Below are 14,208 nucleotides of genomic sequence, written 5' to 3'. Positions count from 1 at the left end.
TGCTGTGTGCCACTGAGCACAGGGAAGAGACAGATTAGACATTTGGCACTTGACATCAAAGTTACAAAAATGGAATCATTCCTTTTATTAGAAATCTCTCCATTTCCTCTCTATCGTGCATTTCCAAATCTTCAGTGTGGGTTTAAACAATTTCTTAATGGAAATAAAGGCAATTGGACATTTCATTCATTGTTCATGCAGAAAGAGATTGTGAAACAATTTAGTAAAGGTAGGAAGTCTGCCACAGGGACAAGGCTCTGGTTGGAGCAATTAGTGCTGAGGGGTTGGTGGTTCTGTTTCCAGGATGATCAGCTGCTTTGCCCATTTCTGGACCAAGGGGCTCTGGGTGCTATTTTGCTGCTCTTGGCCAGAGAGGCTGGCAAGAAGCAGAAGCAGAGGCAGATCCTTGTTTGCAGTGAGGCTGGTGGGTAAGGAGCTGTGTCTCTGTCCCGGCAGTGCTTGTGCAGGGGGTTCATGCCAGCAGCCCTGAAGTCGCCCAGCGTGACGCCCTGCCCGTGCTCTGGTCCTGCCTGGGGAACAAGGCGCTGCCTGTGCCGAGCGCCAACGTCCGCACCGTGGCCACCAAGCTCGCCTCTGCCCTCTGCAAGGTGATGGGCACCCAGCTGAAGGAATGTGCTGCCAGCAAGCCTCCACATGTGCGGGAAAACCTCTCCAGAATGCTGGGCTGGTGAAGGCGAGATGTTCTCCAGAAAGCTGAGGAAGCGCTGAGTTGGACACCTCTGGATTTGCCTTTTGAGCTCTGCCAAAAGTGACGAAATCCTAAGGAAGGCTGTGCATCTGCCCCTGCTCTCTCCATTGCCCTTCCTAGTCATGGCATGGGGGGCCTGGAGCAGCTCCAGATTGAGGACAAGGTGAAGTCAATCATGGCTCAGCCTCACACAGAGGTGAGGGGGGAGCTGGGCCAATCTCTGCTGGCATGAAGAGCCTTGTGGCAGCCCAGAGAGGCTGTGCACATTGCCAGGGAACAGCTGTGCCCTGCATGTGCCCCTGCAATGAGCTGTGCTGCTGCCAGTGTCCCTGGAGCTGTGGGGCTGCTGAGCTGTGGGGCAAGCAGAGGAGCAGGAGGGTGCATGTGCAGCTGAGCCATTCCTGGGGAGCACAGGGCTCGGGGCTCCCTGCTGTCCCAGGGCAGCCCAGAGGCCAGGCTGTGCCTGTGCCAGCTCTGGGCAAGTGGCTCAGGGTTTGCCCTGTATTACAGCGACCTTAGACGGTCACTGTGGTGAGAGAAGGACGAGAATCTTGTTTCTTGATCAGAAGGCTGATTTATTGATATATGATATATAATACATTATAACTATACTAAAAAGAATAAGAAGAGAGGTTGCAGAGAGCAGCTATCCTAAGAATAGAATAGCAGGAATCCATAACAAAGTTCTTTGCCCAGGGAATCTGTCCCTGAGCTGCTCCTGTGATTGGCCTTTAATGGTACACAAGGAAGATGAGCCAATCACAGGGACACCTGCTACATTTCACAGCAGCTGATAACAATTGTTTACATTCTTCTTCTGGGGCCCTTTGCTTCCCAGAAGAAGGAGAAATCCCAAAGAAAGGATTTCTATGAAGAAATGTCTGCGACATCTCACCCTTCTAAATTGTATAAATTAAAAGAAAAATGCTGATGTGAAATGAACAGGAGATTTCTTCAACTGTAAAATATACAATACTAATAAATCACTAAAACAATCCCACAATCTAAAAAAATGCAAAAAACAATGCAAAGAGAATTGAAGTCCAAGCAGCTGGGTTTCAGGAACAGTCCATGAGCTGGAGTTGTTTCTCTTGGACATCTGAGAGTCCTTTTTGGTCCTGAAAACAGACTTGCTGCAAAAGAGTCCCATCAATAGTTATCAAAAAACCATTGACAGTCCTACAACAATTTCAAACAATTTGAACAACTTTGGAATGTCCCTTTCTGGCCCTTCAATGCTTCAGTGCTTCAGAACTGCTGCCCACTGTTTTCAATCTTTTTTATTTAATTTTTTTTTTTTTTTTTTTTTTTTTTTTTTTGTGATCGAAAAAGAAAAGAGCAGCAGCAGAGCAGAGCAGTGCCAGAGAAGGAAAGGCCCTGGGGGCCCTGGCCCATGATGGACCAGGAACCCCAAAACTGGCCCACAAAGGGGGACCAGGACCGGTAGGAGAAACCTCAACCCCCAGAAACACCAAGAGGCCAAATGCTGGCCCTGGCCCAAAAACTTCCTGAGCCCAACGGCCCAGGCCAAACCCATGAGGCAGGCCCTGCATTCCCACAGGCCTGCACCCTGCTGCCAGTACAATGGCAGCACGAGTGGGGACACGCTTTCTTTTCCCATAACCACTGAGGCATGCCAGCAGCAGGGAAATAGAAGCCTTCCCCAGAAATCTCACCTGGGGTCTGGACATGTTTGTTCCCCACAGCAAACCAGCTATGGTCTCCTCCATCTGTGCCCTCTCCCTCTGCACTGCAAACGCAGCAGGTTTGTCTCTCATCTGCCCCATGGTTTCATCCCCACCCCCTCCGGCCTGGGAACCAAAGGCAGAGCTCTCGGGATGCACCTGCCCCCCGCCACTAGGGCGCAAGAGAGGCGGCAGAGATGGCAGCCTCCATGGGACAATCCCCGAAAAACCACCCCCGAACCCGCCGAGAATGCTGATCTTAAAAGCAGGGAGACGGGCTGTCCCCCCAGTCAGCTGGCGGGCAGCCCCCGCTCCACGGAAGGGGAGGCCAGCCGCCGGGGCCGCTGCTACAGCAACCGGTCCGGGATGGTCCGAGCTCGAACAAGCCGCCGGTTCCAGGGCAGTCTCTGACGCCGACACGGAGGACACAGCCTCCGACAACGGCAGGACTGCTGGGGCAGCCTGTGCAGGCAGCGGGGGGGGAGCCGGAGCCGGGGAGGGAATCCCGCTGGATGTAGGAGTGGCCGCGGGCTTTTCCGAGGGTCCCGCAGGTTCGGCGCCATCTCCAGCACCATCCTGAACAGGGACCGTCTCGGCTTGAGGTGGCGAGGAGGCCGATGGAAGTGGCAGAGGGGCCGGAGAGAACAACTCCCCCGCTGAGCCGGAAGCTGGAGACGCGTCGTCGTCGCTTAGCAACTCAGCAGCCACAGGAAGTGCCTCTTCTGCATTCTCAGACGCAGGCGCTGGCAGGGGCGGGGAGGCCTGTGAAGCCGTGGGCGGGACTGCCTGGAGAGGCGGAGACGGGATCGCCTGGAGTGGCGGCCGCGCCGGTGAGGCGGGTCTTGAAGGCGGACGCAGCGCTGGCAGGGGCGGCACCAACGGCACTGGTTCGAGCGGGACCGCCCATTCCCATCCCCCCGGAGAGAGAGAAGGAGGGGGGGAAGAAAGTTCCGTCTGCGCAGGCTCCGGAGAAAGAGTAAAAAAAACTTCTTCGCTCGGCGCAGTTTCCCATCCCCCCGGAGGGAGAGAAGGAGGGGGGGGGGGAAGGTTCCGTCTGCGCAGGCTCCGGGGAAAGAGTAAAAAAAACTTCTTCGCTCGGCGCAGTTTCGCCCCCCCCCGCCGCGAAGCAGGGGGGGCCGGGCAGCCCCCACTCATCCCCCGCCGGGTCTTCTCCCGCTGAGGACAGGGGGCTGGGAAGCCCCCACTCATCCCCCGCCGGGTCTTCTCCCACCGGGGACGGTGGAAACGGAGCCTGTCCATAACAGTTAGAAATCCATTGAAAAATAGCTGCTCTCCGTTTCAAAACTGGGAAGAGCTTTAGAAATGCTGGGTAGATAAAAGGCAAAACACGTTCCTGGCCCCAGACAAACTGAAAAATGGAGTTCATGCACTCCCAGACAAAAACATCCAAGGCATACAGGACATCCGTAAAGAACTCAAAAAGCTTTGCCCATCGAAAGAACTCATAGAGATCTGTTGCTGACAGAAAAATCCCATCTTCTCTACACCATTTTTGCCAGAGGGCAATAAGTTTCTCCTCTGAAGGGGAGAACTGAACCTCTTCTTCCAAGGCATGTGTTCGCCATACCAACCGCCACAAACTACGAAGGGCTGGTTCATCAGGAAGGGAAAAGACAAAATTACCTTGTGAAAATGTCCAGCTTGCTCTGGCCAGCTCCGCGAACATCTTCCTGAAGGTGTTCCAGAAGAAGGTTCTCTTTGTGGTCAGTCTTGGCTGTGAACTCTGTCCAAATCAGGATCTTCAGTTCTTCAGCTCCTGGCTTGAATCCACTTCTGTGGTCACTTCAAAGCAACCATCACATGCTACACATACAGGATTTTACCCAGTGCAGCAATTTTGCTCCTCTGGTCTTTATCAAATTAATTTTTGCCCTGACACGAGGGGTCACCAGATATTACAGCGACCTTAGACGGTCACTGTGGTGAGAGAAGGACGAGAATCTTGTTTCTTGATCAGAAGGCTGATTTATTGATATATGATATATAATACATTATAACTATACTAAAAAGAATAAGAAGAGAGGTTGCAGAGAGCAGCTATCCTAAGAATAGAATAGCAGGAATCCATAACAAAGTTCTTTGCCCAGGGAATCTGTCCCTGAGCTGCTCCTGTGATTGGCCTTTAATGGTACACAAGGAAGATGAGCCAATCACAGGGACACCTGCTACATTTCACAGCAGCTGATAACAATTGTTTACATTCTTCTTCTGGGGCCCTTTGCTTCCCAGAAGAAGGAGAAATCCCAAAGAAAGGATTTCTATGAAGAAATGTCTGCGACAGCCCTGGCCTGCCTCAGTGTCTGCCAGCAGGAGCATGTTTCCCTGTGCAGCTGTTTAGAAGTTTGCAGGAAATGTGTCCCAGGAAATATGGAGCTTCAGCTGCTTTAGGTTTACATGGAGGCTTCTGTTAAACTTTGTGTCTCCGCTTTGCACATCTGACTGGTTACAGTCCTACCGAGAAGTTTTCTCTGGGCACTTCCAATGTTCCCTCACCGACAAAGTCCTCGCCTCCCGTCCAAAAGAGCTCTCTTTCCTCCAAGCTCAGGAAGAAGCTGCCACCTGTATGGAGAGTGTTTGAAGAATAGGATTGATGCATTAGGCTTCATAGTTACAGCTGTACATATGTTCTGATCTTTAGATGTAGTTTTGAATTAATGAGTTTTGATTCTGTCTTTATGTTTTGATGACATTTTTTTAAAATTCTATATATTTTATTTTGATGATGAAAAAAGTAAATAAATAAACAAAATTGAAAAAACCAAAAGGAGAATGTGAGACCAGGACCTGCTAACCTAGAGATTATGGGAGTGCAGCTCACTCGATGTGCCAGTGTCTCACCACATCCTTTCCTCATTAGGCCTCTCCTCTTTGGCCATGGTTTCTTTGTGTCATTTGTGCTGCTCTTTGTTACTTGGCATTACAACAGAGTCACCTGTTGACCCTTTTGGGGGACAATGGATCCAAAACATCCTGTCTAGTCAAAGGTTTTCTACCTAGGTGTGTTCTGTGCTCACCAAAGGCCTGAGCAAAGAAACCAAGACAAGTGTGCCTAAATCCCAAAGCTTTGCTCCTTTGCAATCTCCCACAGATCTGGCTCACAGGTGTCTTCAATCACAATTCCATAGGTAAGAAGAGGTCATGTATTTCACTGGGAAAAGATGCACTGCTTTGGCAAAGTCACCTGTATGTATATTTACCGGGGACAGCAGTCCAGCTGTGTTGTTTGCACCTTGTTTGCAGAAGGATGAGTGCACTGGGAGGCCAATAACAAGTGACAAGGGTTCCTCCAATCTGCACTGCAGCCTGGCTGCCATTCAGCCCAGAGCTAGGGGATCATTTGTTCCCATGGACCAGTGCTTGCCAGGGGAATGAATTCCTGCACAGCTGGAAGAAGCAATTCGGGATTCAGCTCCAGCTCTTGGTGGGCTGCATGATCATTGACAATGCTGCCCTTCCAGAAATTATTCTGCAATTTCCTTTCATAGTCATTTGAAGCTTTTAAACTTCACATTTCAATTTGCTTTGCCTTAGGGAAAAACACTTCTGGGCCCAGTGCAAACTGTAACCTTTTGACAGCAAAGTCCTCATGGTTGCCAGCTTCTGATGTTACACAATGTCACCTGGCTGCCTGTGTTTGATTATCTCTGTGTCTAGTCCCAGCCTAGTAAAGCCCAGGCAGGGTGGCACGTTGCAGGAAAAACTGGTCCATGAGCTTATGGGATTGCCATCAGCAGCAGAGTGAATGTGCCCTTTGGGGATTCCTCTGGAGACAAAATTAGGGACCTACTCCATGCCACAGTATTCTCTTAGATCTTTCTAAAATATCCTAGAAAAGGCTGTGCAACTTCACACCTCCTTGCACACCCACTATTTGAAGAGGGTCATTTTTGTCCCTCCTCAAAGTCATTGCTCTTGCACACCAGAAACATGAACATCCACCAACAGGAATGATGCATGGTCCTGCTGCTGCTGCTGCTGCAGAGCACTGGGAAGGGCAGACCTGGGTGTTACCAATATGAGCACTTAATTAGAATTTCATGCTTCTTCAAGCTGTCCAGATCCCAGGGCTTTTTGTTTCAAAGCGGCCACTGCACCATCTCTAGGGAAGAACAGGAAATGGGAAACAGTGAATGCCAGCCTTGCAGGGGTGTGGGGGAAAACCTGAAGTGTCTGCATCAAAAGATGAATGGGAAGAGTGTAATTGCCAAAGCAAAAAATTTGTTAGGACAGCAGGAGCAGTTCTTTACTGCATGCTTGCATGAAGATCATTTGGGATCTCCTTTTTGTGTCTCATGCAGAAAAGGAGCTCTTAATAATACCACGCTACTTAAACCAGATTGGGATGTAGCTCTGTAGTGGTTCACAATGAAGCAGACTGCGGGCTGTGTCACTGCCAGCCTGGTGAGCCTGCGAGGGACTGTAGTGTATCCCATGCCTGTTTTGCCTCCAGGCAAAGCTTGGTTTTCCTTATTAGTGTGGAGTAAATACCAGAGTAATAAATGGACAATTAAACTGGCCATTTTGGAGGATATGCTCATGCTTTGGCATGTCAGTCCTGCACCTCATGCTCCCAAGGCTTGTTACTCATCATGAAATATTTTAACAAAAAAACCTCAGCTCTCATGTTACATCTGAATAAAATTGCATCAGATCATCAAGAATTCTGCTGTCAGGAACAAGACAAGAGCCTTCCGACACTCGCTTGCAGCTGTCCTGGATTGCTGCAGCCCTTTGTGTAAAGCTGCTGCAGACAGAGTGTTTGGAGTTGGTTTGGGCCTTTATGAAAGATCTGTGGAGCAGTGTGCAGGGCTCTCCTGGCAGGAAACTGTTTGTCCAAGCCCAGGGACACGGTGCCGGCAGGAGCGGAGTGGCCCCGCTCCCAGCCCGAGAGTCTGTGGGCTGAGCCACGCCGGGGAGAAAAGGCAGCGAGGGGCTCCAGCCCAGCTGCTTCACTGCCCTGCCCGCTCCATGGAGCTCTGCCATGGGAGAAAGCCGACGCCGGACGAGCCCCCGAGCTTCCATCAGCTGCTGGAACTGCTCCGTGACAGCTCCTGTTCTTCCGAGAGAGACCCCAGCACCTTCTTGTAACGCGTGTCATGGGGGGATTCTGTTTGTTAATAAACTGTTGGGGGTTTTCCACTTTCATCTATCAGTAGTAATTTCCTATTGCTGGAAAGGGATTGTTGGAACACTTTAGAGGAGACGACTTATTTCACAATATCCTGTTTGAAGTTGTCTCAAACTGTGTGAGACAGATGGCTTCACACAGGAGCATCCCCAAGGCTGCTGAGGGGAAAGCACAGAGGAAGACAAACCCAGTATTTCTGAGGGAACTCCTTGACACCAACCCAACCTGAGCTGTCAAACAGCAGACCTGATGTTTCGAGACATGGGCCAAAGGGGAAAACTTTCAGTGTGTTTGGTCTAGGCTGGGTTATGCTTGAGGCAAAGCTGTGTCAGTGTGTTGGATAATACTCTTTTCTTGACCTAGAGATGGGGACACTGAGAGGTGTTTTAAAAACTTTTGTTCTGTTTTCAGTCTCATGAGAAGGGTGAGACAATACACATAATTCACGCCATCACAATCAGAAGCCAACTATTTCCTAATTACAGTATTTCTTGGTCTATCAGCTTTTTGCCATGCCATGTTGTAGATGCCCTAAAGCCAATTATTTAAAACTACCCCTTGTGGGTCCCACTACAATGCATCTTTCATAGCTCTATTTTTCCAAAGTCTTGTTTGCAAGGCCATCTTTTGAAACTTTTTGCTAGCTCCATTTCTCTCTCAACAATATCTGTCCTATTCCATGGCATTTTTAACTTAGTATTTCTTGTCTCAAGATTTATATACAGATTCATACTGTGTGGGCCTTCTATTAGGCTCAAAAAGCTTTCTACAAATCCATTTCCCACATGAGTGCACTTGGCTCCTTCTCTCCTCATTGTGCCAGGCAAGCACAGGAGCCCAGAGCTCCTGCAGAACCCATCACAGCACTCACTGGGAGCAAACTTGTGTCCAGTCCTCACCTGGAGCTGTGGTGCCCAGCATTTCACCACATTGGAATGAGGAACTGTTCCTGCTCTTTCAGAAGGAGCTGAGGAGCTTTGGCCTTCAGATCAATTGTCTGCAGGCTCCTGCAGTGCCTCCTGCTGCTCCCTTGCCAGAGGCACCCCAGGCCAGGGGGGCACATCTGGGCTGCTGTGTCTGGCTCTGGGGCTCCCTGTTCTGGGCAGTGAGGAGGAGCTGCAGAGGCTCTGCAGGACTGACAGGATGGGCTTTGGGGCTGGCAGGAGAAGCTGAGGGACCTGGGCTGCTGGAGCTGCTGAAGAGGAGGACCAGGGCTCATCCTGTGACTGCTTCAAGGGTGGTTTCAGAGAATCCCAGAATCAGCAAGGTTGGAAAAGGCCGTGGAGATCATCAAGTCCAACCTGTGCCCTGGCACCGCCTTGTCTCCCCTGAGCCTCCTCCAGGATAAACAACTGCAGGTCCCTCAGCCACTCCTCACAGGACTTGTGTTGTTCCAGACCCCTCCCCAGCCTTGTTGCCCTTCTCTGGACACGCTCCAGCCCTTCCATGTCCTTCCTAAATTGGGGCCCCAGAACTGGACACAGCACTCGAGGTACTGCCCAACCAGTGTCCAGCACAGGGGAAGAATCCCTGCCCTGATCCTGCTGGCCACACCATTCCTGAGCCAGGCCAGGAGCCATTGGCCTTCTTGCCCACCTGGGCACACTGCTGGCTCATGTCCAGCCTGCTGTCCATCAGTCCCTGCAGGCCCCTTTCTGCCTGGCTGCTCTCCAGCCCCTCTGGCACCTTGTTGAGGGAGGGATGCAGGGAGGGAACGGGTCCAGATCCAATCCTTCCTGAAATGTGGTGTTTGCTGGCACTGCCAGTTCCCAGATCTTGATATTTCCATATTCTGGCACAGCCCAAGTGCAGCAATTTGCTGGCAAAGAAAGCCAAAACCAAGCAAATACCTGGTACCTACAGCAACCCGATCTCGCGTTTGCTGACACCCCCAGTACCCAGATCTGGAATTTTTCAGATGCCTGCACAGCCTCATTCCAGCAATTTGCTGGCACAGAAAATAAGCATCTGGCAATTTCCCAGTGCTGGCACATTCCGCACCAAGATCTGGCGTGCACTGGCACTGCCAGTGCCCACATCTGGCAATTTCCCTCTTCTGGCACCACCCATATCCAGAATTTGCAGGCAAAGAAAGCTAAAACCTGGCAATTTCCCCTTGCTAGCACCGCCCAATCTGGAGTTTGTTAGCAGCAGGATCCCAAGAAAGATGGAAGGAAAGAAGGAAAGAAAAGAGGAAGGCATCCAGATGCAGTCGTGCCTGGAGCCTGAAATGGGCTGTTTCCTGGCACTGCCAGTGCCCAGATCTGGAAATTTCCCTATTCTGGCACAGCCCAAGTGCAGCAATTTGCTGGCACAGAAATTCAAAACCTGTGGCAGCTTCCTGCTACTGGGTCTGGCACCACCCACATCTTGTGTTTCATGTAACCAGAACCCAGATTTGGAAATTTCTCAGTGCCAGCAGAGCCCAAATCTGGCAGATTTCTGTCGCTGGCAATGACACCACCCAGATCTGGTGTTTGCTGGCAGCGCCAGCGCCCAGGTTTGAAAATTTCCTGGTGCTGGCATAGCCCAAGTCCAGTGATTTGCTGGCACAGAAAGCCAAAATTTGTAAATCTGCAGGTTCTGGCTCCAGCACCATCCAGCTCTGGTGTTTGCTGGGACCGCCAGTGCCCAGATTTGGAAATTTCCCGATGCCTTCACAGCCCAGGTCTAGCAAATTGGTTTTAGCTAGCTTAGGAAGAGAAGTTCCTTTGGACTGTGACTTTCCTTTTTCTTGGAATTGTTTAAACCTGCTCTGGACTGAAAACCCAGACAAACACCAGCAGCTCACACCTGTGGCCCACCGAGCTCTGGGACGCTGCATTCCAGCACCAGAGGGACTCAGGAGAGACCGAGTGAGCCAACTACAACCCACAAAAAGGACTTTCTGAATTTGCCATCTCTTCAACACTGTCAGAGGTTTGATTTAATATTATTCATTTTTCATGCTTGTGAATACTTTACTTGTGAAATAAACTGGGTTTTTTCACTTTTCTTGAGGGAAGTCTTTTCCTGAACTAGTACGGGGAGGGGCTGCTTGAACTTGCTTTCTAGACGGACCCCTTTTGGAGACTTCCTCCCAAAATTTGCCCTAAGCCAGCACAAACAGTCATCATGAAAATTTCACCAGTGGCCTAATTTCCTGGTGGCAAATCTTGTGACAGAAAATTGACCTTGTTCTCCATGAGAGATTCTTGGGAAGAGCAGACAGGAGAAGATTCCTGGAAAATGGAAACAGCTTTCCAGAAGGGAAATGAAACTGAAAGAAACAATCAAAGATGCTTTCCTCTATTTATTTCTATGCTCCCCTTTTCCATGTTGCACTCCTTCTCCATCCCAGTAATTCCAGATGCACTGCACCTCTAAGATCGATGACTTAGTGATTTTTGGACACTCTAAAATACCATGAGCCACACATAGTTTTCCTTCCCCTGTTTTTACTGGAAAGCAACACTGGAGGTGTAAGTGCAGTGCTGGGCTCAGGTAGGAATCCTACCCCAAGGGAAGGTGGCCCGACAGTGTTTGCCCCTCAGCAAGGACAATGCCCAGCAGCGAGCGAGGGGATCGCTGTGCCAGTGTGCAGGAGTCAGGGCTCTGCATCCGGGCTCAGCGCTGCAAAGTTCCCGTGTTTGGACAGACGGAGGGGCTGTCCCCGGGGCGTGCGGGGCTCGAACGTGGGGCTCGTGGGGCGAGCGGGAAACGGACACGGGGACGAACGGCCCCGGTGCTTCAGTTGCAGCAGCGGCAGCGGCGGCAGCAGCAGCGGCGGCAGCAGCAAAAGCAGATAGACTAGAAAAATCGTTCTTTCTCTTTCTCTCGCTTTCTCTCCCTTTCCCGCTGTCGGGCACCCTTCTCTCGGGGTCCCTTGCCCGGCGTCCCTCTCCTCTCCCCGCCTCCCTCTCCCCTGCCGGGCCGGGCCATGTCCCCGGCCCGCCCCCGGCCCCGGGCGGGGCTGCCCCGTGCCCGGCCCCGGCCGTCCCGCCGCGGTCTCGCCTCCTCCCGGCTCTGGCCGTACTGGCGGTGGCGCTGCCGGGCGGGCATTGGTGCCGGGGGCCGGGGCGGCATCGCCGCCCTTTGCCTCCGCCTGGCCCGAGCGCGGCCCCGGCCCCGAGGCAGGCTCCAGTCCCGGCCCCAGCCCCGGCCCCAGCCCCAGCCCCAGCCCCGACCCCGGCCCCCGCCCCGGCTCCTCCCGGGGCCCGCGGAGGACACACGCGGCGCGGCCGCTCCCGCCGCCTCCGCTGCGGCTTCCCCGGCCCGAGCTCCGCCGCTCGGCAGCGCGGCCGCCGGTCCCGAGCCTCCCGTGCCGCGTTCCCGGGAGCGAACGCCTGGGCATGGCCGGCCCGGGGCGGGTGAGGGGCGCTCAGGGGCCGTTGCTGGCCCCGGGCCGAGCGCTGACCGCCGCGTCCCGCCCGCAGGGACGGCGCAGGAGGCCCTGCAGGAGCGGTACCGGCTGGGATCGCTGCTGGGGCGCGGCGGCTTCGGCAGAGTCTTCGCGGCCACGAGGCTCTCGGACGGCGCCCCGGTGAGCGGCGGGGCCTGCGGCGGGCGCAGGAGGAAGGGATGGAGGAGGAGGAGGGCAGAGGGCGGAGGATGGAGCTCGCAGTGCGCGCGGCGAGCTCACCCCGCTGCTGCCCTTGGCTTGCAGGTGGCCATCAAAAGGGTGCCACGGAACCGCGTCCGGCACTGGGGCGAGCTGGTGAGTGAGCGGGGCCAGCAGCCGGGGCTGCCGGCCAGGGATGAGCCGGGGCCCGGCACGGTGAGAGCCGCCAGGACACCCCGAGGGAGAGCGGGCGTGGGGCCAGCGCAGGGCGCAGAGCATCCCGGCCTGGCTGAGGGCTTCCCCAGGCCTGGCACGGCATCGGCCCCAGTGACGGCATCGTGCTCCTCCCGCAGCCCGACGGCACCAGCGCACCCCTGGAGATCGTGCTGCTGGCCAAGGTGTCCACTGGCTTCCCCGGTGTGGTCCAGCTGCTGGAGTGGCTCGAGCTCCCCAACTGCATCGTGATGGTGCTGGAGCGGCCAGAGCGGTGTCAGGACCTGCAGCGTTTCATTCGGGCACGGCGGTTCCTGTCCGAGGAGGAGGCGCGGGAGCTGTTCCGCCAGGTGCTGCAGGCCGTGCGGCACTGCACCAGCTGCGGGGTCCTGCACAGGGACATCAAGCCAGAGAACATCCTGGTTGACCTGGACACCGGGCAGGCCAAACTGATTGACTTTGGCTGTGGCACCTACCTGCAGGACACAGTCTACACTCACTTTGCAGGTGAGCCTACCCAGGGCTGTGCTCCCGCTGCTGACATCTCATGGCCCAACATCTCCCAGCCCAAGCTGGCTGTGGCAGCGGGGATTCTCCCTTTTGCTGCCAGTCAGGGCACTGAATCTTCATCTGAGTTGCTTTAGAGCGGGGCTGGGTGGGCATCCATCTTCCAGCCCTGCTGGCAGCCTTTGCCAGCCACTCTGCCCAGGACTGGGGCTGGGCTGGGGCAGCCAGCCCAACCAAAACCCCCGTGGGTGGGGGTAGCAGAGAGGGAGGGTGGAACCTGTGCCCCAGCCAGTTTGGTGTGCAGATGAGAGGAAGGGCTTGGGCTGCTCCACTCGCCCTGTTTCCCTTGGCTTCATAATATTTTTGGGGAAATGCAGGCAGGGAGGATAAGGGCATGTTTATTCCCCAGCATGGAGTGGGTTTTTCCTTTGCGTGTCATGGTCGGGCCTAGCCAGGGCTGCCCTCTTCCAGCACCAGAGGCTTCTTTTCCAACCCTAACTTTGTGCACAAGTCCCAGATGCTGGCGAGAGGGCAGTGGTCACCCTGTGTGCCCCTGATGCAGCCCCCGCAGGCCCAGGGATGCTGGGGCCAGGCTCTGGGAGCAGCAGCATCCCCCTGATGAACTCCATCTGTATTCCATAGGAACACTGTCCTACAGCCCCCCGGAATGGAACGACTTTGGCTGGTACCATGGCGAGGCAGCGACGGTCTGGTCCCTGGGCATCCTGCTGCACCAGATGGTCTGCGGGGAGCACCCTTTCAGCAGGGGCCGGAACCTCAGCTGGGGCCAGCTCCCGCTGCCACAAAGGCTTTCTCAAGGTGGATCCTCTTCTCTGGGCATGGGGGGAATCCTAGTGCTGGGAGCCAGCAGCGGGCTCGTGGGCATCCCGCTCTGGCAGCTGCTGAAGAGGTGGCACATGTCCTGCTCTCCTGCTCTCCTCCAAGACAGGGAATTGATGGGAAAGTTTAGGCCCAGCTCTGAGCACGTCCAGCATGGACTGGGCTTGGGAATACTGGGGTAAAGCAGACAGGAGCCTTCTTTGGCTGACCGTCAGTTTCTGCTTTCTCTCCCCAGAATGCAAAGATCTGATCAGGTGGTGTTTATCCGTGAACTCCTTGGATAGACCCGCACTGGAAGACCTGTACTTTTATCCTTGGATGTGGGATATTCCTCTGCCATAGAGGAAGGGAGAGAGCCACAGGCACACTTTGATCCAGAGCCCTGGTAAGTTCCTGCTCCACATATGCCTTGGCAATGAGAAGCAAAGGAACCCAGCCCTTTTCGTGCTGCCTGTGTCACTGCACCGGGGTCATGGGATGGGAACACGCAACCCTTGTGCTGGAGCTGAGCTGCTCTGCCCAGCACTGGTGGCCGCCATCCCAGCTGGTTTTGCTTGTCCTGGTT

At 54.0% G+C, this 14,208-nt stretch overlaps 1 protein-coding gene across 1 annotated transcript; it reads left to right on the top strand.

The window, feature by feature from the left end:
- Positions 1 to 836: 836 nt before the first annotated feature.
- Positions 837 to 13,985, top strand: LOC141729953 (serine/threonine-protein kinase pim-1-like). Its single transcript, XM_074546613.1, has 7 exons — positions 837 to 905; positions 3,129 to 3,370; positions 11,933 to 12,065; positions 12,189 to 12,239; positions 12,437 to 12,803; positions 13,446 to 13,622; positions 13,879 to 13,985. The coding sequence occupies exons 1-7, from the start codon at positions 837 to 839 to the stop codon at positions 13,983 to 13,985; spliced, it is 1,146 nt and encodes a 381-aa protein (XP_074402714.1).
- The last annotated feature ends 223 nt before the right edge of the window (positions 13,986 to 14,208 follow it).

Source organism: Zonotrichia albicollis, chromosome 8 (genome assembly GCF_047830755.1).
Source record: "Zonotrichia albicollis isolate bZonAlb1 chromosome 8, bZonAlb1.hap1, whole genome shotgun sequence".
Taxonomy (NCBI): Eukaryota; Metazoa; Chordata; class Aves; order Passeriformes; family Passerellidae; genus Zonotrichia; species Zonotrichia albicollis.
This window is presented reverse-complemented; position numbering and strand designations above follow the sequence as displayed.

Excerpts from the sequence above, each read along its gene's own strand:
- LOC141729953 (XM_074546613.1), top strand. The coding sequence starts at position 837 with ATGGGGGGCCTGGAGCAGCTCCAGATTGAGGACAAGGTGAAGTCAATC. Across the intron at positions 3,371-11,932 it reads GCGCAGGCTCCGGAGAAAGA|CGCTGACCGCCGCGTCCCGC; the intron begins GTAAAAAAAACT and ends CCCCGGGCCGAG. Across the intron at positions 12,066-12,188 it reads GGCTCTCGGACGGCGCCCCG|GTGGCCATCAAAAGGGTGCC; the intron begins GTGAGCGGCGGG and ends CTTGGCTTGCAG.